The sequence below is a fragment of the Ambystoma mexicanum genome, chromosome 4q, assembly GCF_040938575.1.
Source record: "Ambystoma mexicanum isolate Mex_15411 chromosome 4q, UKY_AmexF1_1, whole genome shotgun sequence".
Taxonomy (NCBI): domain Eukaryota; kingdom Metazoa; phylum Chordata; class Amphibia; order Caudata; family Ambystomatidae; genus Ambystoma; species Ambystoma mexicanum.
The window spans coordinates 1,060,780,929-1,060,806,013 of record NC_090928.1 but is presented as its reverse complement, the minus strand read 5'-3'; the positions used below and the strand labels follow the sequence as shown (position 1 = coordinate 1,060,806,013).

At 46.2% G+C, this 25,085-nt stretch overlaps 1 protein-coding gene across 4 annotated transcripts in view; it reads right to left on the bottom strand.

The window, feature by feature from the left end:
• The window catches only part of MIA3 (MIA SH3 domain ER export factor 3), a 1,311,327-nt gene that overhangs the window by 304,885 nt on the left and 981,357 nt on the right, over positions 1-25,085 (bottom strand). For all 4 annotated transcript variants that reach the window (XM_069608611.1, XM_069608610.1, XM_069608608.1 and 1 more), the window contains exon 26: positions 6,527-6,595. In XM_069608611.1, the coding sequence (XP_069464712.1) occupies positions 6,527-6,595 (69 nt within the window). The remainder of the gene's footprint in view (positions 1-6,526; positions 6,596-25,085) is intronic.

Here is a 25,085-nt window from a genome sequence, read left to right as displayed (position 1 = left end):
TCTTGTGTGCATGCTCTGGAACAGAACCAGACCCCCTTTTCAAATAACTAAAATGACCTGGGAGGCAAAACCATTTATCCTGTCACTCCACCCGTGACAGCCCTGCAGCCTGAACAGTATTTTGCATTTGTAGCATAGCGCTGCATTATAAAATCATTTTCTTCAATAACTTCACTCTCAAGGTGTGTGTGTGGTGTTTTCCATAGGTGCATTTTGTAATTCATTTTTTTTTCCATATCAAACCCTTTTCCAAGGGACGCTTCAAAATAGGGGAGTTAAGACCTATTGATCACATTGGCACAGTGCTTCTAATGAAGATAATACACTACTGAGGTCTGACCTGAAAGTCAGAGAAGGAGATGGAGTCCAAGACATGATCGCTGCAATCCTCTCCCGAGTTGAATCTGAGGTGGTCACGTTTAAGAAAGGGGCCTATAAGAAAGCACCGAGACCAGGGCAGTACTATGATCCTGTCAAAGCTATGAAAAAGAAAAAGAAGAAGTTGGCTATCAGGAAACTTGAGAAAAAGTACAGTGAATGCCCCATGACATTAAAAGGGCAGCTAACCGCATTAAGGAATAATTATAAATCCTGGCTTCGTAATCACAGAGAATCAAACGAATGGTGGAAGTACCTGAATAGATTAATAAGAACTAACTACATTTTGATATTGGCTAGGGAAGGCCCAGCAATCATCAGGGGTACAGAAAGAGATAGTCACAGTAACTGAGAACAACTGGATAAAGTTTATTAAAAATCTTTCCATGGTCCTGAAAGGACGGATTTGACTGCACAGAACCAACTACACTCTAAAGTGGGTGATCTTATGAAAACAACTGACCTGGTGGCAAGAATTAAGAAATGAAAAACATTGTGTGCCACGGGTCCAGACGGCCTAAATAATTTGATCCTGAAACGTGATCCTGAGTTGTGGGCCAGTATGTTAATACAGCGGTTCCTACAGATCTGCCAATCCGGGGTGATCCTGGAGACGTGGAAAGAGGCTATCTTGATTCCCAGTGTTTAAAAAAGGTCAGAGAGAAAGGCCGGAAAATTACTGACTCTTAGCCATGCTAGATTGTAGTATCAAGGTATTTGCCAATATTTTGTTGGAGCTACTTACGGATTGGACAACCAAAAAGGGCATTTTAACCTACCACCAAACAGGGTTCAGAAAGAGGTGCTCAACAACACACCCTATCTGGACCCTGTTAACACTGGTCTCTGACTTAGATGCTAAACCTGGGATGAAACTGTTTGCCTGCTTTGTGGACCATTCGTCCGCATTTGACAGTGTAGACAGAGAAAAATTGCTGTCCATGCTTGAAGATTGGGAGATAGACTCCTCCCTTTTATAGTTCATAAAAGCTTTATATGGTGACAAGGCAGTAAGAGTCAGATTGTCACAAGAAGGGGCCCTCTCGGATAATATTCCTACCCGAAGGGGTTTGAAACAGGGCTGTGTGCTCGTCCCCTTGTTCTTTAACATGTATCTTTCCATGTTGGCTAGAAGACTCGGGGCAATTCATAATACACCTCTGCAATATGTAAATAAAGGATTGACGTGCATCTCATATGCGGACGACGTAGTGATCCTTGACAGGACTAAAGTTGGGCTACAATATTCTCTTACGGCATTATACACATTCTCTCAAGAGCTGTCACTTAAGCCTAATAAAAGAGTATGATATTTGGGGATACTACTGCTGTTAATAAGTATAGCGACTGGTGGCTGGGGGGGGGGGGGAGAGTAGAAATCTCCAGCAGCTACTGTTATTTGGGAATCACCATTACGAGAAAGCTCACAACGATTTCTATTCTAGAGGAAGTCACAAAAATAATCTTGGGGGAAATGGTTAGCCTTAAAGAAAACTATTGATGGACAAGGGGGTAGATGCTTGGAAGCAAAGCTCTTAGTATACAAAATATCAATTGTTCCAAAAATCATGTATGCCCTAGAGGTCTTTCCTTGGAAATGGGTTGCACCAATTGAGAAATTGGAAGGAAAGATCTTGCGCTCAATGCTAAGCCTTCCCCCTTCAACCCCGCCCAGGCTATTCGACTAGAATTGGGCCCTGCATCTTTGAGCACGTGTTCCGTCAGTAGCTTATTGTAACCTATGGGCAAAAATAAAGTTTGACCAAGCAGGTCCAGAAAGCCTTCTGTCGCTTACTATCCAACACGCAAGTAGGTATGAATCCAGTAAATGGTTTAGGGAGTTAGAGGTCAAAGTAGCACATTATATCCATAAAATTAGGATAACGCAAATACCAGAAACATGGCTAAATTATAACCTGGCTAAAAATCCAGATAAGGCAAGGACAAATGACAGACTCTGCACTGACCCTCCTGGGTACTCTAAAGAAATATAGAGAGTATGTCAGACAGGCCTTTGATAGATGCTGCCCTACCCCCTATCTAACAAGGAAGCTATATACGACAATGACTAGGTTCATTTTGTTGCTCAAACTACAAACAATTAAGGTGCTGGAAAACACGGGTGCTTGTAGTGGCATCCCTCGAGAGCAAAGAACATGCAGATTATGTGGGAGATATATTGAGACGGCTAGACATCTTTTAACACAATGTGATGAACTAGGTGCAGCATACAAACGAGCATATGAAAAATATGGTAATTTTAAATCTGACTTGTTTTGGAGTGAGTTGTTTGCTGCCAGGTCATCAGTTTTAAATCATGCGGCGTTCTATGTATGGGAGGTAATTATCAAAAGGATAGGTAAAATTGATGAGGTTAGCCCCAAATGTTTTTAAGATTGTTGTATATGGAAAATTTGCTTATGTTTGTTCATTAATATGATTGTATTTTTATCTTATAAAGTTATATGTTTTATTGTGTAAGTGTGAGAAAGATGCTAGACATCTAATAACGCACCATTATTTAAAAAAAAATTTAAAAAAATGAAGATTGAAGCACCCTGCTCCCCATGGTGACAATGCTGTTTCTATGTATGGGAGGTAATTATCAAAAGGATAGGTAAAATTGATGAGGTTAGCCCCAAATGTTTTTAAGATTGTTGTATATGGAAAATTTGCTTATGTTTGTTCATTAATATGATTGTATTTTTATCTTATAAAGTTATATGTTTTATTGTTTAAGTGTGAGAAAGATGCTAGACATCTAATAACGCACCATTATTTAAAAAAAAATTTAAAAAAATGAAGATTGAAGCACCCTGCTCCCCATGGTGACAATGCTGTCCGTAATTACTAGGTGCTTGATGGATCCCTGGCCACAGCCTGAAGACATTTTGATTCCTAAATGTACTCCCACTGTGTGTATGTTACAATGCACTCTAATTAGCATTGCTTTCAAGTCCACTGTGAGCCACCCCACAGTGGCAATAGGTAACTTCACCAGTTGGGAACTTCAATGTACTATTACATGCAATACAAAATGTTGCCTCGCTAGCTGACTTCATGGGTGCCAACTTTTTCACTGCGAGGACAAGGAACCAAGCAAATCGAGGGAGCCTCACCTCTACCGGGATTAAAATGGTGCATTTTGCAGGACATATTTGTTAAGTATTGGGGTGAGAAATCCCAAGAATCTAGAGGCAGCACTAAAAATACCTTCTCAGCAACAGTTACTCAACCTGCTAAACTTTTCAAAATCGCTGCGTTCATTTCCGCTCATCTATATAGCCAACAGTACTTTATGTCCTGCAAACTTGACATTGCGCACAGAAAACTTAGGACGAAAGGACGGAAATGTGAATTGTAAACATCTGCAGGACGGCAAAGTGAGGTTTCTGCCCCTTTTGCTGTAGTGCTAAGGATGCAGTACCCCCTGCCCCCAAACCCAATGTACAAGGCATCTTTATAGGAATGGCTGCACTAGTAAAAAGTGCACTTTGGAAATAAAAAGAAATGTAAGGCACATGCTGAGGGAAAGGACACACGCAAGGATAGACGGACACACTCAAAAAGCATCATTCAGTACAGACCCAAGCCCACCCTCTAGTCCTCACCATACCTTCTGAGTCCAGTGCAAGTTCAGTCCACAAGAGTCCAGTGCATTTGGTGTGCAGAGAGGGAACAGCCCCTGGATATGTTGCTGTTACCAGACCACAGCTGCAGTCAGGATGCCCACTATGATCAATGGGTGCAGGAAGCCAGCCAGTCTTGTCCTCCACTCAGTTACATCGAGACCATCACTGCACTCATATTTGCCCAGCCACCACAGCCCAAGCAGCTAAGTCCCGTGCATCCTCGCATATGCCACTTGAGCTCTTGCAAAGTCTGCAAACCTGCAAGTGCAAGCTGTATGTAGCACATGCTGGAGCTGAGTAAAAGTGTTACATTTGTCTGGGGAAGAGGATTTGCAAGCAACAGGGTTGGCTTCTCTGTCTGACCACCGCCTGCCATCTAATGCGAATCGATTTGTTGATTAAAACAAAATATAAATTCTCTTGTTTAACTGCAAGTATCCCTTCCTTGAAATCAAACACAGCCTCCCATGCCTCCTGCCCAGCTGCAGTCATCTCCAGCCCCTGTGTTACTTCCTCTTGAGCTTGTTTTCTCATTTGCACTTGCTTGCAAGGTTTCTGGGCCTTTGCAAGGAGGGAACGTCTGGACTGGAGACGACTGCTGCAAGCAGGAGCAGTGTTTTAGATGAGAACGTTTACTTAAAATTGAACAGGAGCATTTTTTTCCTTTGGTACGGCAGAAGAGCACATTGTCAAGTAAAACGTGTGCTGTCTGTGAAACTTTGTTTATTATACTGTCAACATTAGGTAAAACAGTATATCTTACTGTTTTGTACCCAGGAAACGAAGCAATGCAGGTGTAGAAAATGGCTCTGAATCTGATGTTCGCCGGAGTTTTGGAGCCACAACAACTCCCTAGCACTACTTTGGCATGTTGATGTAGTGTGCCTCTAACGGCTCTCGCTGGCAATCAGTAGCTGGTACACACATCTACAAGGCAAGCAGCCTGGCCAGACTGCCTCCCAGCCTGGGTGCAACAGAAAGACATTGGAGTCTTAACTGGGTGTGCACATGCACAGAAATACAAAAGCAGGCTGAGGCTTCACTGCCCGCCCCAATTCGGTAAACTGATGTAAACCATGCAACGGTTATTATGGGTAAATGAAAATGGTCAATTATTTCTACTGGTATACCGTTGCACACCTACTACGCCCCCTGTCGAAAAGTTTCTGAACAGCAGAGCTGGATGATGGATATCGATCATAATGAGGAATGTGCTAGAGGAAAGCAATCCACTGAAATGGTCACCATGCCTCTTCAGGATTCGTCCTCTGGTCTTCCGTAAGCACAGCTACACAAGATTCTTGGCTCCTCTTCTGATCTGCTGGAAGGATTGCATGACTCCTCTTCGTAGTCCAAGTTCAAGTGAGTGATCAAACTCAGTGCCCCAATGGAAAGATCTGCTCCTACATGCACACCAGCAGGGGTCCAATCAGGGACCACTCTGCCACTGACTCATGCATGTACACCCAGACATTCTGGCACCAGTATGTGGATTGAGAACAGACAGTCTCAAACCACTTTCTGGGTACCAACACACATGGCATGCACCATCCCGCGAAATCCACTGCTTTCACAGGCAAATGCAGGACCATAAAAGGACATTCCTGACCTGAGAAGGCAGGAAGAAAGCCGAACAACAAAAAAGCAAAAAATCTCATAACACAGACATCTTGGGACACTAGCCACAGTTAGTAGCTGAATGCGGTAAACACGAGAGAGCTAACTAAACATATAGAAGAAATTGTAAAAATGTAAGCGCTGCCACCAGCTTGTGTTTAGGCACATTTAAAAGTAACCAAAAATCCTGCGAGTGCGAGTCTAGGATGATACAAAAGTACCCCTGTTACATTGCATTAAAAGATGCTTAGTGCAATATGAAAAAGTTACCCAAACTGTTAACATGTCAAAAAGACAAAAGGAAACAGTTTCCCAGTACTGACAGTCTGAAGGACAAGTCAGTTTCCCCATAACAAATGAGCAATAAGGCAAGGGAAGTGAAGCTGTAAGCTTCACTTCTCTGCATAAAGTCAGGACAAGGTGTAAAACAAATGCAAAATGTTTGGGGCTCCATAGAATATGGAGGGAAAGTGGCCTAAAAGAGAAATCTTTCTTAGGTATGCTCTAATAAAATACCTTATGCGTAAAATGACATGCATTACTCACCATAATAGCATTTCTGTGCATATGGTCCAACATCCAGTGGTAACCGCAGAGTATTGCATCTTGTTTTTCGAGGATCGAAAGGTGACGTTGGCATTACATTCCCGTCACAGAAGTGACAGGATAAAACAAAGGTATTTTAGGCAACAGTTCATTGAACATTTGAAGGGTGTTTTTTGGGATACAGGAAAATGCACAAACGTTCAAAGTAGAGAAGAGTGATGGGCACAGTAAAATGCACAGTTTGGGGTGGATTGAATGAAGCGGATAAGGCCAGTGATATACAGTATGCCCATGTTCCCCCTCTTCTTCACTATTCCTTTCGTGACAGGAGATCTTGTGACTGTGCTACTCACCAGGAGCAGACATTCTTCCAGAAATCTCATGTGGTTGCTGCTTTAAGCCCGAATTTACATCCATTGCACCTTAAGGGAAAAAGTGAACATCAGTTTTAAGATACTACCTAGCGTACACATAGACATTCCTGGCAATGACATTTGAATAAAAAATGTAACTGTTTACATACCTTTAACAATAGCACTCAAGCAGTTATCCAGAGGAGTTAAAAATATTTGAATATTCTTTTGCATGAAAAGTAGAATCCTACAAAGCTTTTGATGTCTCTCTGGATTCAAGGCTAAACAAATCTGCGCTGTGTGCTACCCCTTCACATGAATGAAATGATAAAATCCTTGCAGAGTCCTGTGACGAATCTAGCAACATCGTCACTGATTCTCTGGAGGGAAGCTTCTCCTACGTAGCCAGACAAAGGCAGAAATTATCCGGCACTGACCCTGGGGTAGTTTTCTGTAGGAGGACCACATAGAGGAAGACAAACTACAGGGAGGCAAGAGAATATTCGATTTAAACAACCCTTCAGTGGTAACTCCTACTAATACCCAAGGACTTCTATTACCCTACTGTATGGCTTATTGTAATGTAGATGCTGAATTCCCAGGCTTTCATAGCCAACAATATTATGCACCTGTTCGGCAAGAGTGTATGTAGTAACCCTGTGGGAGACTACACCTGCCTTGTCCTCTTGGCAATCGATACCCACCTATTGGTATAGGTCTGTACTACAAAAGTTTGTAGAGTGACGGAGCAGCCAGAACTATCTCAAGTGGGGTAATTGCGAGCTATAGAGATGCGACACAGAGGTTCACAAATACAAGTAGTCAAATAACACTTATACTCAAGGTTTTTTAGTAAAATAATTATCTATTTATTTAACAGTCAGTTTTAAATAAGCCTTATTTAGAAAGGGGCAATTAGCAACAATGGAAAATACACTTCAAAAACCACTTCCTCAGATTTAAGTTAAGCAAGTAGATACCCTTTTGGGATGTCGCACACACACTTCCTACACCCTGAGGTGACTTCAATAGCTAGGACACTGTGGACATTGATATATCACTTTTGATAGTTAAATGCAATACTGGGTTGTAGAAAATGAAAAGGTCAGGGAAAGAAAAAGGTTAACAAGTTCTCTGAACAGGTAAGTCCTTTACAATCCTCCAATGAAGTATAGGTTAACCCTTTCCCAGCAATACAATTAAGTTATGTACCACCTACGAGGGACAGATAAACACAGTCAAAAGGCCAGAAGAGTCTGCGGGGAGCCAGGACAGCCAGAGGGTCTAGGGGAGCTGAGACACTTCTTGTAGATAGCCCAAAAGTCTTGAACAATGTTAAATAGAGAATTTGTAAAAAAGAATCACTGTTGGGCCACAAGCTGTAAGGCTTGTGAAAGCAAAGCTGCAAGCAACTCTGCAGAAAAGGCAGCTACTGTAAGTCTCCAGTGAGATAAAACAAGCTACAGACCAAAAAGATAAGTACCCCTTTTAGTCAAGACAGTACCTTAGGTTGGAAGAAGAGATCCAGGTGGCTTCTATTCAGGTTGCAGTTCTGCCGTTCCTGGGTTCTAGGCCTCAGTCGTGGGGACAAGAGGGAGGATGTATGGAGGACAATTTGAAGGTCGTCCGCGGAAAAAGTCTCTTTCCAAATCAGTGGCACTTTACGGTTTCTGCTACCGGTCAATAGCACCACTGCAGTTCTTAGATACCTTGTGGGCTTCCCTTGCTTCTGGGTTCCAGCACTCTGTTGAGGTGGCTCAGGCTTGGGTCTTCCTGCTTCGAGAGGGTCCTTAGGAACTTCCTGGAGCTCAGGTCCGGCTTAAAGACGATGCACTCATTTCTGGAGGTTCTGACCTCTGGCACTCGGTTACATCAGCAGCAAGGAAGTACAGCCATCAGGGAGAGGGTTTCCAGGCAAGTTCATCTTGGGGTCAGTTGGTCCCACCAACCCAAGGGAAGAAGTCATCCGTTCTGGGCTTCTCTAGTCGATACAAAATCCGGAGCTTCAGCACTGCTGCAGGGCTTCACCGTGAAAACCAATGGTCCAGAAGGGGCCAGCATGCTTCTCTTGAAGTTTCTTTCTTCGGATTCTTCGTCCAGTGGTCGACTGCCTTCTGTCCAAGAGACCTTGCCTTTTATGCAGGTTTCTCCCATTCATTCGCAGCCTGGCTGTCACTCACACAAGCAGGTGGCTGTCATCCAAGGACAGCCAGCCAGCCAGCCAATGACCTTTGGGTGCATTCAGGTAACCAAAGAGACTAAGCACAAGGAGTTTCGGAACCTCCCTCGCTTCCGGCCCTGCCAGACATGCTGGAGCCAGAGGCAGGTTTCAACACTGAAGCCTGCCAAAGACAAAACTAACAAAGGGATCAAACCTGGTTTGGCGCGCAGTGTAAAACCCAGGAAAGACTTCACAAGCAAGAAATGGCGAATAAAGAAGACTGGGGCCATTTTGACAAAATGGGCACCCATGGGTGCAATACTGAAGCTGAGGATTCAGCCTGCGGTAAAAAACGCACAATGGTAGGAAAGTAAAATCACTGCCACCAGCCATTAAATGTAGTGAGGGTAACATAAAAATTGTTACATGAGTAATTAGGAAAAGGGGCTACTAAGTAACCCCCCCATACTTCCACTTAAGATTGGGTGTACTGGACCTACATAGTAAAAACAGGTAAGTAAAGTCAATTTCACTTCAGTACTCTTGGGAACAGAAGTTCACCCAAGTGAAGGTATTAAACCTTATGAGAAAATCCAAAGTACTTCTCTGTGACATGCCCTGAGGGTGCTGTGTGTCAGAATACAAAAGTGATGCCTATGGTGTTGTTCAGACTCCAAAACTAAAAGAGTCCAAATCAGATTAAAAATACATGAAAGATCGGCGCTCCTGACTTCTTTAAATACTGGCTGGTAGTCCAATTCACCTCACATTGGTTCAACACGTTGGACCCCCCCCAATCCCCACATGTCAGGCTCAGAAAATTGACGGTTAGCGACCAGGACATTCGCTCCCTAGTTATTAAACCTATGCTGACAATTCCGGATTCACCCGACATGCACATCCCTGGCCCTAAATAAGACATGGAAATTGCTAGGCATCGCCCACGCCTTCCATGGTAACCTTCCACTTTGGAACTTCCTCCCACATGTACCACTGCTCAGTGCGTCAATGGGCTGAGGCAGGATATGAGCTGATCCGTGACATCTTTGAACAAGGCAACTTCATTGAATGGCCAGACCTCCCATTGTCCCCGAGAAGGAAACCGTCGATTTACTCATCCCTCCGGAAAACCCTTAAATGCAAATACCCCACTTTCCCAGCGATACCGCCAGATAGCCTGGCAATTGCAGAGCTAACCTCCCCCACGCCCACGAGGGGTAAAGTATCCAGACTCTATATCATGGTACAGTCCAGATCTGTCCCCCAATTCACCAAACTGAAACAAGTGCGGGACAACGATTTGGGGATGGAGAGGACCGATGAACGTTGGGCCCGTATGTGCACACGCATACACGGGGTATCCTTCAACTCCCGCTTCAAACTAATTCAGTTCAAGTTACTCCATAGATCCCACTATACCCCGAACAGACTTCATCACATGTTTAACAACCACTCCCCAAGATGTCCCAGGTGTGGCTATGATAATGCTGACTATTTTCACATGATCTGGTCCTGCCCCCGCATCGCCCAGTTCTGGAATCTGATATGTTCTACCATGTCAACTATCCTTGTACATCCTATCACTCCATCCCCAATAAGATGTCTTTTCCATGACTTCCCCGAACTCCGCCGAGACTCCAAAAAATTGGCCGGCCTCTGTATGCTACTCACAGTACGATCCACTTTGCTCTGCTGGCTTCGGCCTATACCACCCACTCATGCTCAGTGGCTTAGGGCAGTTACCTAGGCCTCAGACACTGCGGAATCCTAGGCTTTACTACAACCAACTCACTCAAGACCCAGAGATATTTGAATCAAGTTTCGATCTTGTATGTCTTCTATGGACTCTACGTCGGGCACCACATCTCCATCTCCCTCCCCCCGTTCTCCCACCTGAACTGCTGTCTCTCCAGTCCCGCACCCACTCTGTATATACCCCCCATGTGTATAATCAAGTTGTAAGATGAATCTCTGTACCTATGCTACTTACACTGTTTCTGTATTGTATCTGTCTTTTATGTTGCACACCTGTTCCTGTTCTGCCAAGCTCAATAAATAAAAGTTTAAACAAAAAAAAAAATGAAAGAGTGAGAAAAAGGTCTCACTCACTCCAGGATAAAAATCAGAAAGTCCTAAAGTTCAGCAAAAGAGCTGGGGGTCTCTAAGGTTGAAGGTAATTGGCACAGAACAAGTTACTTACCAACTGGTAACGTTCTTTCAACTGGATGTCCCACGTATTCCTCATCTTTGATATACGTATCTCGTCAGCTCTGCTGCTTCGGACATTTATTCTCGGCAGAGGGTGGTGTGCACAATGTCATGGCATCGATGTCCCTCGAGGGCTGCCGTGGAGCGTCGACGTCACCAGCAGTATAAATAGTTTGTGCCGTGCCCATTAGCTTCAGTTCTGTTTTTTCATTCCATAACTCGAGGAACTAACCAGGCACACCCCAGACGGCAAGCTCTCAGGAACCGTAAAGTGTAATTCACGTAAATTGTACAGCAGGGTAGGCTGGGAGGGGCGATGAGGAATACGTGGGAGGAACATCCAGTCGAAAGAACGTACCAGTTGGTAAGTAACTTTTTCTTCGAATGGATTGTGTCCTCCCATGTATTCCTCATATTTGATAGACTCCCAAAGCAGTGATAATTTGGAGGCGGGAGTACTATTTAGGTTCATCATGAATGGAATGAAGTACAGCCTTGGCAAAAATGCCTTCTTGGGAAGAAGAGGAGTCTAAGCAGTAATGCTTAACAAAGGTATGAATTGACGCCCAAGTTGCAGCTGAGCAAATGTCAATTACGGGGACACCCCTTTGAGGAGCCGCAGACGTTGCCATAACCCTCGTGGAATGAGCTCAAAGCCCTTCCGGTGGGTTCTTTCCAGCCAGCCTGTAACACCCCAATACCCAGTGTAATCCCGTGGGATATAGTTTGTTTTGTCACTGCTAATCCTAATTTAGGACCGGTATAACCCATAAAAAGTTGGTCATCATGGCAAAGTTTTGCCATTCTCGGAATATAAAAACTCTGAGCCCTTTTCGGGTCTAGTCTATGCAACCGCTCTTCCTCTTTGCCCAAACAAGGAGGAGGGTAGAAAGTTGGAAGTGTTATTTTTTGCAACAAGTGAAAATCAAACTACTTTCGGCAAGGAAGATGGTTTAACTCTAAGGACTAGTACAAGGAGGTTTGTAAAAGAGCCTGCAACTCACTTACCCTTCGGGCAGATGTTAGTGCCACAAGAAGAGTAGTATTCAATGTTAAGAGCCTTAACGGACAGGAATGTATAGGCTCAAAGGGTATACATGTTAGAAACTTTAACACAAGATTCAAATCCCAAGCAGGGAAATGAAACGGGACTGGAGGGTACACATTAGTGAGTCCCTTCAGAAATTGGACAATTAATGGGATCTTGAAATAGGAAACCTCTTCAGATGAGTGATGGAAAGCGCGGCTAGGTATCCTTTTATTGTTCCAATCTGGAGCCCCAGATTGGGCAGATGCAACAGGAAAGAAAGCACCATAGGAGTGCCACATTGAAAAGGGTCCACATTCTTATCCTTGCACCAGTTACTGAATTTATTCCAACAACATCGGTACAAAGATTTGGTTGCTGGCCTTCTGGCCGAAAGCAAACTCTCCATTACATCATCTGGGAGGTCCCAATCCTTATAACTCAGCCTCTCAGAAACCATGCATGAAGGCTGAGTGACTTGACCTCGGGATGGAGAATCTGACCTTCCCCTTGAGATAGAAGATCCTCTCTTTGTGGAAGAAGTACTGGAGGGCAGATGGACACGTCCTCCTGGCCCAATCCGGAGCAATTAGGATCATGGTTTCCTGAACTTTCTCAACCTCCTGATTACATGAGGAATCACAGGGACTGGAGGGAACGCATACAGGAGTAGAAATTCGCAGTCCACTACGAACACGTCCCCTAGAGCTCCTTTGGGGGAAATTCCCTTGAGCAGTACCGTTCGCACTTCCGGTTGATACTGGTCGCGAACAGATCCACTTAAGGGGTTCCCCAAAGGGCGATGATCTCTTGAAGGACTTCCTCAGCTAGTTTCCACTCGTGGGAGACTGTCCTCAGGTCTGCTCAGAGTGTCCGCCGCTGTATTCTGCTCTCCGGTTAGGTGAACTGCTCCTTTAGACCCCCACACACTCACCTGCTCACGGCAAGGTCCCCCAACTTCTACTAACTCCCATTTGCCTCCCCAGCCCTCGCCCATTCCCCATCAACCGCTCATTCTTCCGTGTGATACACTTTCTTTTCCCAATCTCATTTTCTCTGGTAGTTGCGGGTATCCGAACCAATACTCTCAGCTATGGAAACACGTTTGTGCTGCAAACTCGGTCCCTAGCCCACCTCCAACTTCCAAATTTCACATTGTGTCACCCAATGCGATTTCACAATTTGTTTGCCTCTAAAATGCCATTTTTCTGCTTTTGGTTTTTGTGCAACCTGGGGTATAGCCGTGGTTAACTCTCGCACTGAAGAAAATAAAGATGGCAGCTTTTTTATTTCGGAAAAGCCTCTCGGCCGCACTGCATCATGGGGATACAGCTATAATTTTGGGAGAAGGGGGCACCCCTTGCCGTGAAATATTAAAAAAATTACAGAATAACCCGAAACCACAAAAGGGTGGCGAGCCAATGCTTCATGCCCAAGTTGCTTCGGACTTGGTCAAAAATCCATCACACGGTTTGGGGATTGGGTTGTGTGGTGGGGCCAAAATCTTACTTTTTTGTCTATGGAAAAACAAAAGGGGAGTAGGAAGAAAGGACTTTTTTCTTTTCTTAATAACTTTTATAACAAGTATTTCCCAAATGTTACAGTCTGGGGGACCAGAGTGTACAGAATTGTCTGCAAAACTTCTGCCAAATCCGTCACACAAGTCAAAAGTTATTAATAATTCATGTTTCTAATTTCCTATAGAACTCATGTCTCACCTTAACTATAGGGTGATGACTAATCTATATATATGACATGCATTACTTACCGTAATAGCATTTCTGATGATTGTATTCTGCTTAGATTCACATGCTGTGCATATGGTCCGACATCACATGCTGTGCATATGGTCCGCAGAGTATTGCATCTCGTCTTTCGGGGACCGAAAGGGGACGTCGGCATAGGCGTGTCTGTAACACTATCCCTATCATGACGTGTGTAGTACCCAAGAACCCTCACGCGCCGAGGTCCCTCCGATTGTATTGTTTCTGCCATGAGGGAGCCCAAGGCTATAGTGAGTGAGTACATAAAGAGAGAAAGTAGTAAGAAGTCTATGTTCCTTACACCCCGAGCAACGCGGTAGGGAGGGCGCATGTGAATCTAAGCAGATACAATCATCAGAAATGCTATTACGGTAAGTAATGCATGTCTTCTGATGCTTGTTAATCTGCTTAAGAATCACATGCTGTGCATAGACTAGTGAGCAGTACCCAGAGTTGGAGGTGGGTTGTGAGAAGGAACAGTAGAGAAAAGATATCCAAGTACTGCTTGTTCCACTTGAGAATCAGACCTAGAATGAGTGTCTAGGCAATAGTGTTTTGTAAAGGTATGTACAGTACTCCAGGTTGCCGCTTTGCAAATGGACTCAAGAGGAACATTTGCAATGAATGCTTTGGATGCCCCGGTGCCTCGAGAAAAATGCGCTCTAGGCTTGAAGGGCAGTTCTCTCTTCGCAAGAGTGTAACATAGTGTGATGCATTTGACAATCCACCTTGAGATAGCTGATTTAGAGACAGGATCCCCTTCTCTACCAGCTGCCACTGAAACGAAGAATTGTTTAGTCTTTCTTAGTGGTTTAGTTTTCTCCAGGTAAAACATGACTGCCCTGTGCATGTCTAGTCTGTGAAGGCTTCTTTCAGCCAGGTTAGTAGGGTTCTGGAAGAAAGTGGGTAGTTCGATTGACTGGTTCACATGGAACTTTGAAATAAATTTAGGTGCAAACCTGGGATGTGTGCGCAGAACTACCTTATCTTTGTGGACTGTAGCAATGTGGTCTAAAACCAAAAAAGCCTGTAGTTCGCTAACCCTTCTGATAGAAGTGATAGCCACTAGGAAAGCTGTTTTATAAGTCAGGTCATTCAGACTTGCTTTATGCATAGGCTCGAAGGGAGCTCCCATGAGCCTGGTTAAAACCACATTCAGATCCCATTCAGGGGCTGGGTGAGAGATGGGAGTATAAATCCACTTAACTCCTTCCATAAAGGCTTTAATCACTGGTATCTTCCACCACAATACCTTTTGCTGTGATGTGGTGTAGGCTGACAAAGCAGCCAGATGAACCTTTAGGAAATTAAAGACTAACCCAGAGTCCAACAGGTAGGTTAGATACAACACAATGTGTGAGGGTGAGCAATCGATAGGATTGACACCCTTGGAATTGCACCAGATGACGAAACGTTTCCACTTGCTAGCATAGCAATAACGTGTATTAGGTGTATTAGGTTTCCTCGCTTCCCAGAGTATGTCCATGCACCTCTGAGGGAGTTGCAGGTGTCCAAACTCTATGATCCCAGGAGCCAGGCTGCTAAGTTCAGGGTTTGGGGGCACAGGTGTAGGGTTTCCCCCCTGTCCTGAGACAACATGTTGTACGGGCAGAGCAGCTTGACTGGTGGGGAAAGGGACATTTCCATCAGGTGAGCGAACCAGGGTTGGCGGGCCCACGCTAGTATATGGTTCCTGGTGCATCTTGTGCACTATCTTGTTGAGAAGGGGAGTCGAGGGTGGGGGGGGGGGGCGTAGACAAATCTTCCCGACCAAGTTATCCAGAGACCGTTCCAGGTACCCCCAGAACCGGTCCAAGGGGAGGCGTAGTCTTGGCATTGTGCGTTCTCCTGAGTAGCAAACAGGTTGATCCCTGGGAACCCCCATTCTGCGAAGACGCTGGATACAATGTCTTTGTGCAGTCGCCATTCGTATTCTTCTGGCAGAGGAAAATCTCTGCTGAGTACATCTGCTAGAAGATTGAGTTTCCTTGGAACATGTTGGGACAACAAAAACATCTTGTGTTTGAGAGCCCATATCCAAATGTTTTGGGGCAGCTTGGATAACCCTGGAGAGTGGGTGCCCCCCTGTTTCTTCAGGTAATACATTGCTGTCGGTTAAGATCAGCACCGTCTTCCCTTGGAGTTGTACCTGAAAGGCTTTCAATGCTTTGAACACTGCTAATAGCTCCAGTAAGTTTATATGATTGGCTGATACTTGAGGGGAGCCCCCCACCCTGTCAGAGATGTGTCTGTCATGAGAGTGGCTTCCACTGCAGGGGTGGTGAAGGTTTTCCCCTTCAGGAGGTTTTCCCTCGACCACCACTGCAGAGAGAGAACGAGGGCTGGCAAGACAACTACCAGATCTTCCCATTGTCCGCTGGCCTGACACCACTGGCTGTTGAGCCACTCTTGCATGGGACGCATGCGCAGCCGCGCGTGAGGAACCAAGTATATACATGATGCCATCATCCGTAGCAACCGCATGGCTTTGCGTACCGTCACCTCTCGACTGGTTACATATTGAGGACTCAGAGAGCATGTTCTGAACCCTCTCGCTGGAGGGGAAGACAAGACAGTCTTCCGTCCGAATTAGTGCCCCCAGAAATTGTTTTACTTGACTGGGGACTAGGCTGGACTTCTTTTCGTTGATTGAAAAGCCCAGGCTGAAGAGGAGATCTACTGTTTTTTGGGTGTTCGAAAAACAAGCGTTGAACGAGTCCCCCGTAATGAGCCAGTCGTCGAGGACAGGGTAAACTGGGACTTGTGCAGGTGTGCTGCTGTCACTGCCAGGACTTTCGTAAACACCCTTGGCGCCGAGGCGATGCCGAAGGGGAGTACTTTGAACTGGTAGTGTTTGTCCTGGATCATGAACCTTAGGTATTTTCTGGGTGCTGGCAACATTGAAGTATGAAAGTATGCATCTTTCATATCCAATGTTGCCATGAAGTCTCCCCGTTTCAGCAATGGGATCACTACTTGTAGTGTTACCATGCAAAACTTCTGGGGTTTTATGAACTTGTTCGCTGGGTGCAGATCTAGAACAGGACGCATGCGGAGATAATTTTTGGGTACAAGGAAGTACACTGAATAAATACCCTTGTTTACCTGAAGAATAGGGACGGCTTCTATGGCGTCCTTTCCCAGCAGTGCTTCAACCTCTTGAATCAGGATGTTTAGATGGTCCGGTGAAAGGCGCCGTGAGCGCGACAGTCTGAACTGTGGTGGTCGGGAGAATTCCACTCAATAACCGTGGGTGACCGTCTTTAAGACCCACTGGTCGGAAGTTATCCCCTTCCATGCCTTGAGGAAAGATGTTAATCGCCCCCCCGACCGGGGAGGCATGGAAGGGGACCTGGACTTGGTGGTCATTTCTGACCTGAGGCTGTGGCTCCTCTGGGATTGGGGCCTCTGCCTCTACCTTTGCCGCGTTTCTGACCCTTTGAGGGATAGTAAGAGGGGCTTCCAGATGTTTGGTTATTGTTGAAGCTGCCTGTACCGTAGTGGTTTTGACTGGCACGAGCTTGTCCTCGAAAGGACCGCCGAGAGTTATTACCGCTCTGGGAAGAGGGTTTTTGTGTAATTTGTTGGAGACTTTAAGGACTCATGCTGCTTCTTGGTGGTCTCCAACGCTTCATCAAGTGCTTTCCCAAAGAAGTTTGACTCTTTGATGGGCATATTAATGAGGGAGGCCTGAGTTTCAGGTCTAACTCCCGGTGTACGCAGCCATGTGCGTCTCTTCAGAAGAGTCCCTTGTGCAAGGGATCTGCCAGATGTTTCTGCAGTATCCAGGATGTTTTTAACCACATTCTGGTTAACCAGTTTTCCTTCTGCAACAATGGCGAGAAGCTTGGTCCTGGCCGGTTCCGGGACCTCCTGAAGGCCTTCTTGGAGCAGGTTCCATTGGGCACCGGCATAGCTTGCTAATAGTGTAGTGTTATTAGCAACCCGAATGGTATATGCAGCTGCTGATGCGACACGTTTGCCTAGGGCATACAATCTTTTAGACTCCTTGTCCGGAGGTGATTCTCCAGTGGCAAGGGGTACCCCTGCCCTCTTACGAGTAGTGGTCACCACCAGTGAGTCCGGGATGGCATGCCCTTGATATATAGAGGGTCGGAAGGAGAAGGCCGAAATAATTTTTCAACTCTCTGGTTCACAGCCATTGCCTGGTCAGGTGACTAAAGATGGAGCTATCCGCATCTTAACAGAGTTAAGGAGGGGAATGGATTGACTTGCTGGAGGTTTTTCCTTAATAATGTCCTCCACAAAATCCTGCTCAGGCAAAGCCTCTTGAGTGGCAATTTTGAAGAATTCCACTGCTTTTTTCAACATGGTGTTGAAAGCCATTTGGTCATCCACAGGGGAGGCCTGGCGAGCTGGGGTGGAAGGAGGAGAAACGAAGCACAAAATATCAGAGTCCTGATCTTGATGTGACCAAGGATCCTGTCCTTCTTGCTCGGTTTCCTCCCAGTTCTCCATCTCCTGTTGATCTTCATAATTTTCGAGAAAAGAGGATTCCTCTTCTTCAGTATAGCTGTCCCTGTATGTGTCCATGTGGGCCACGTCTTCCTGGTGGAAAACCTGAGGCTGAACATCTTGTATTTGAAGGTTAGGGTCTACCCAAGCCTTTTTCGGCAGAGGCTGGTCAGCAGAACTGATAATCTGCTCCAGCCGATCCATACGTCCCTCAAACTTTTTAGTAGTCCATTTCGAGGACCCAAAAGGGCATAGGTGGGGAGAAACAACGTTATCTGCCCTTTGGCGTCGAGAGGAACATCTCAGGGTGTCTGAGAGAGGCTCTTGATTATCCAGAGTCATCGGAATCGCAGGCCAAGTCCGTAGAAAATGTTTCCGCGACCTGGCCCATAACTTTCTGCGGGACCGGGATAAGGCCCACCGCCGCTGCAATCCTACCGGTGCTCTTCCTGATAGTAACCGAATCGTCGTGAGAGAAAGCCTCCGATGATGTAGCGGTAGCCGAAACGCCTTCTGCAGCACCAGAAGGCCCAGTCGTAACTTTCGGGCCTATGGAGGCCTTGGAAATCGTCGAAGTTTCGGACTCCAAAACTTTGGCGCGTGTAGATTGGGGAGTAGGGCCCTTATTAATTTTCGTTTTCCCAGTCGTCATGCGCTGTTGCGGATGCGGGGAAGGCTTTGGATCTACACGATCCGAGGGAACCATCGAAACTTTCGACGGACCCGTTGGCGCTTTCGCCTTTTTCGATGAAGGCGTCGAAGATGGTGTAGGGGTTGTGTGTTTATGCACGCCCTTGTCGCCTGGTGTAGTCCCTGTAGCAAGACCAGAGTCGAGCCTGAAAGGGTCGGGATGGGCGTGGCAGACCTAGAAGTGTCCACCTCAAGGCCTATAACATCCGCATTGGACGCTTGGTCATCCGAGTACCCCCGCCACTTTCAGCTGCTGTTGCGGTAGGGGAGGGAGGCTCCACGCATGACATGCCGTACGAGGCCCACCGCTTTACACGGCAATCCTTAAGGGTTTTAGGCTTAAGGAGCTTGCACGCCAAACACCGCTTTTCGTCGTGCTCTAGGGGGAGACCGGCGTTACACGTCCTGTGCTCGTCCTTTCAAGGATATCTGACCCTACACTTAGGGCAGAATCTAAAAGGAGTCCTTTTCCATAGAAAAAGGGAAGGATGACCAGACCGAAAGGGAAATAAGTGGAAAGGAGGAAAGACATAACAATATGGCCACCCCAAACCCACTCTCCCTACTGTATAGGTCGGCCAGCGGGCCCGACCACGTGGAAATCCGGCCGCCGGATCTTAGGCGCCGAGAGCACAGCCGTAGACGATTCCTCCATAGTCTTCATCAAAGATATTATTAGGGGAAGTGACTTAACGGGGCATAAACCGAAAATTTGGTAAAGATAAACAATGTGTCTAGTAAGAGCTAAGCTGTAGGGTAACCAGGTATCTGGGCGGAAAAAAACAATCTGAGGTACCTCGGCGCGTGAGGGATTTTGGGTACTGCACACATCACGATAGGGATAGTGTTACAGCGTAATCGTATTTCTGATTCTTGTATCTGCTTAGATTCACATGCTGTGCATAGGCCGACATCTAGTGGAAGCTGCGGAACAGTTGTTCTCGAAACTCGAAAAGGGATGTTGACGGGGTGTGCCAGTAATACTATGGCTAGTGTGACGTCACTGACCCATGATCCCTCACGTGTCGAGGTCCCTCAGATTGTTATTTTTCCGACATGAGGTGTAGCGCGAGTACAGTTGTATCCAAGCAGATACGTATCAGACAAGCTCATAAGCATCCATGCGTCTTCTCTCCGAGGGGAGGAAGGGTGGGTCGCATGTGAATCTAAGCAGATGCAAGCATCAGAAATATGATTACGGTGAGTAATGTATCCCTTCTGAGGCTTGTTGAATCTGCTTAGATCACATGCTGTGCATAGATTAGCGAGCAGTGGAAGAAGGCGGTGGGATGTGAGAAGGTTCATGAGCGAATAAATATATTAGAACCGCTTGTCCTACTTGTGTATGTGTCTAGGAATGAGTGTCAATGCAGTATTGCTGAGTGAAAGTATGTATTGAGCTCCATGTAGCTGCTTTGCAAATACTGTCTAAGGGGACATTTGCAATGAAAGCCAGAGTGGCTCCAGTACTGCTTGTGGAATGGACCTTTGGCGTAAAAGGCAGTGTCTTATCTGAGAGGGAATATCACAGTTGGATACATCGGACTGTCCACCTAGAGATGCCATTCTTAGAGATGCGGACACCATCTCTGCCTGGCGCTATGTATACAAAAAGTTGATCGGGCTTTCTTAGTGGTCTGGTTTTGTCTATTAGAGGACCGCTCTCCTCACATCTAGTGTGTGGAGTTTTACCTCAGCAGAGCTTTTGGGTTCCTGGAAGAAAGCTGGTAGCTCAATAGACTGGTTTACTAGAAATTTGGAGATGAATTTAGGTGAGAACCTAGGGCGAGTGTGTAAAACCAGTTTGTCCTTATGTATAGTAAAGAAAGGATCTTGCACTGACAGAGCTTGGATTTCACCGACCCTTCTTATGGAAGTGATGGCTACTAAGAAGGCAGTTTTATAAGTCAGGTGTTTGAGACTAGACTTGTGCATAGGCTCGAATGGTGGTCCCATGAGCTTAGCGGTACCACATTAAGGTCCCAACTTGGCGGTGGGTTAGAGATTGAGGGTGGAGTCTCTTAACCCCTTCCATAAATGCTTCGATGACCGGTACCTTCCACCATGAGACCTTATTATGGGAAGTGGTGTAGGCTGACAAGGCCACCAGATGGACTTTTAGGGAATTGAACACTAACCCTGCATCTAGTAAGTGGAGCATATAGGTTAGAATGTTAGATGGAGTACAATCAATGGGATTGATTTGCTTAGTCTGGCGCCAATTACAAATCGTTTCCATTCATCATAGTAACAGTGCCCAGTGTTTGGTTTCCTTGATTCTCTCAACATATCCATGCATCTCTGTGCAAGATTGAGATGTCCGAACTCTATGACCTCAGGAGCCATGCTGCCAAGTTCATTGAGTGTGGTTGTGGGTGCACTGTTAGTCCCTCGTGCTGGGTGAGTAGGTTGTACTGGCACGGGAGCTTGAGGAGATCGCACATCGCCAGGTTGCGCAGATGTGGATACCACGGTTGTCTTGCCCACATAGGAGCAAATAGGATAAGCGTAATCGGTTCCTTGTGCAACTTGTTCACCACCTTCCTCATGAGAGGAGTTCGGGGGAAAAGCGTAAGCAAACTTCCCTGACCAGTTCCATCCATAGGGCGTTCGCCTTGGAGCCTGGCTGGGGGAACCTGGATGCGAAGTCTTGGCATTGACGATTTTCACTTGTGGCAAATAAGTCTATAGTTGAGAAACCCCATTGAGAGAAGAGGTGTTCTATGACCTCTTCGTGTAGAAGCCACTCGTGTTCCTTTGGAAGGGGATCTCTGCTCAATGAGTCTGCTAGAGCGTTAAGTTCCCCTGGAACATGTGATGACAGGAACATGTTCTGTCTGAGTGCCCATTTCCAGATTTTCTGTGCAAGTCTGGATAGATTTGGAGAACGTATACCCCCACCCCCCTGTTTGTTGATATAAAACATTGCTGTGGTGCTGTCTGTTAGGATCTGCACCGACAGGTTTGTAAAATGGGGTTCGAATACCTGAAGGGCTTTCAATACTGCCAGAAGTTCCAACACATTGATGTGGTTCTGAGCTGCATTGCGAGACCACAGACCCTGCGCTGTGTGGTGAAGGTAGTGAGCCCCCACCACCCTGCGATTGAGGCGTCCGTTGTGACCACTACCTGTATCTGTGGATCGTAGAAGGGTTTCCCTCTCGTCAGGTTTTCTCTCATCCACCAGAAAAGGTTTTGTACAAGTGTTGACGAAATGACCACTAGATCATCCCACTGAACGCTTGCCTGAGACCATTGTTTCGCCAACCACTCCTGTTTGAGACGCATGCGCAGACGCACGTGAGGAACCAGGTCTATGCAAGATGCCATCATGCCTATTAAATGCATTGCTTTGTGCACCCTTATCTGGCAGCCAGCCTGATAATGTGGTATTTGCAGTAACACATTTCTTACTCTTTCCTCTGAGGGAAAGACCAATCCTTCCTCTGTGTTTAGGATAGCTCCAAGGAACTGTTTGCAAGTGCTTGGCACTAGGCTTGATTTTTTCTCCGATTGAGAAGCCCAATTGAAAGAGGCGGTTGATTGTTGGTTGGATGTTTTGTCTGCAAATCAGAGGTGATTCCCCTGTTATGAGCCAGTCCTCCAAATAAGGGTACAGTGGTATTTCTCCCCTGCGCAGGTGCGCTGCCACTACCTCCAGTACCTTTGTGAATACCCTTGGAGCCGAGGCTATTCCAAAGGGCAGCACCTTGAATTGGTAGTGCTTGTTCGCTATCTTGAAATGCAAGAATCTTCTGTGCGCTGGGAATATTGAAATATGAAAATAGGCATCTTTCATATACAGTGTCGCCATGTAATCCCCCTTTTTTAGTAGCAGGATTACCTCTTGTAGCATAGTGATGCAGAACTTTTGTGGCTTGACATACTTGTTTGCAGGGCACAAATCTAATACAGGGCACATTGTTAGATATTTTATTGGCACACGGAAGTAAGTTGAATAAATACCCGTTTACCTGGTTGGCCGGGACCACTTCTATGGCGTCCTTTAATAGAAGTGCTGTTATTTCTTCTAGAAGGATCATCTGATGTTCCTCTGAGTGGACTTTGTCTTGGGGGGTGGTCACAAGGACTTTGAAGTAGTTATATGCAGTAGCCCCCTGCTACCGTGGACAGCACCCATCTGTCCGAGGTGATACCCTACCATGCGTGGGTGAAGTTGGAAATGCGTCTTCCTACTGGAGATGCATGGGAGGGTACCTGGAGCGGAATGTCACTTGCTCTGAGGTGGGGTGCCACCTCGAGCTGAGCCTCTGCCCAGATTACCACGACCTCTGCGTTGTCCTTGTGGATAGCCTTGGAAGGCTTGTCCTTGATTGTTGCCATAGGAACCTTGGCCTCGATTGTAGTCTGATCCTCTCTGTGAATTTTGGCCGCGGAAATGGTGAAAAATTACTGTTCCCTCTTTGACCCGTAGGCTTGTTTGTGAGCTGACATACTCATCCTTTGCTGTCTTAAGTGCGTCTTCTACAGCCTTGCTGAAGAGCACATTAAGTTCCACTGGCATATTTATTGGGGTGGCTTGTGTTTCTGGCCTGAAGCCTGACTGACAAAGCCATGCATGCCTCTTTACAATAGTCCCCTCTGCAATGACTCCCGGCATTGTCAGCTGCATCGAAATTTGACTTGAGGAGACAAGTAGATACAGCCCTTCCGTCCGCTGCTACCTGTGCTAGTTGTGATTTAAGTGGCTCCGGGGCAGACGAAAGTAATGCAGAAACCTCCTCCCACTTATGGCAGTTATAAAAAAAAAGTGTAGCGTTAGTGGCTATTCTCGTCTGGTAGGCTGCAGAAGAGGCGACCTTTCTGCCCATTGCATATATTTTCTTGCTTTCCTTATCCGGTGGTGCCTCGGAGGAAGCAAAGGGTGTGCCTGCCCTTTTTTTGTCGTGGTGACAACCAATGAGTCTGCTTTCAATTGGCCTCTTATACATAAGGGGTCTGATGGTGCAGGTCTGAATAGTTTTTCCACACGCGTGTTAACGGCCTGTATGAGACACCCTGCGTCTAAGGAAGGCTGTATTCTGCGTTGTACCGACTTTAGCAGTGGAATAAAGTGACCTGTCTTTTTCTCCCCCAATATTGGTTCAGCAAAGTCTCTATCTTCCTGTACCTCCAGTGTGTCAATTCGGAAGTGTTCCGTCGCTTTGGCTAAGACTTCATTGAGGAGGGGATGATTGTCGACAGGGGAATCTACCACAGGGGGTGGGTCCTCATTAATCGGAGAATCTATGGAGTACATGTTTGCCTCCTGTTCTGGATATTCATCATCCCCATAATGAAGCTCATCAGTATCTTCTTCATTAAGTTGAGGGTCAGATGCTTTCACAATTAAGAGATCCTCCTGGTCTTCTGGTTCTATTTCAGGGTCATATAGATCTATAACCTTGCTTTGTACGGGGACATCAGAGCGAGACCTCTTAGAAGGGGGTTGAGAGGGTAAAGCAGAGGCTTGGGAGCCAGAAGGGCTGAGGTGGGAGGAGTGGAGTGAAAACTTTAAGTAATCCGGGTTCTTTTCATAAAAACTGGCCATTCGCATAACCCTATCAATATCTAGCGAAGACCATTCCTTTGAACTTCGGATTACAATATCCTCATTAGTGGGAGGTATAATCTTTGGCCTAGAGCCTTTAGGTTTCTCTATGGGCTTGGACAACATTTCCCCTCTGTGATGACTTGTCCCTAGTAGGACTATTGTCCCCATGAGGGGTCTTAGAGGATTTTTTATGATGTTTTTCCCCACCCTGGGGCCCAGAGGAGTGTTTAACATACTTTTTGGGGCGTGACGTTTTATCAGTCGAACGCCGAACTTTGGGTGCGGGAGCCAAGGCTTCGCCCGCGGACGAACAGCCTTCGGAAGGAGTTTTTGCGTGCGACACCCTTGCCGTCTTTCAATGTCTGAACCCTGTCGTGTGGCGATCTTGAACAAGATTGCCCAGAGGACTGGGACTCTGCGGATCGTTCACGGGGTATCGAACGTTGTCGAGTATTCCACTCATCTGCCGAATGGCGACTGGGGCTTATGTGTTTGGTGGTGTGTGTGCTTTTTTAACACTGCTGCCGCCGTGTGTAGTTCCCACAACATGGCCGTCGGCCTGTCCTATGGGGTCTTGGGCCTGCGCTTGAGTAGCTGAAGTTACTCCTAAGCCCTTGCCGTCCGAAAGTACAGCGTCGCTGCCATCACTGAAGGCTCCCTCTACATCCATGGCCTCGAGT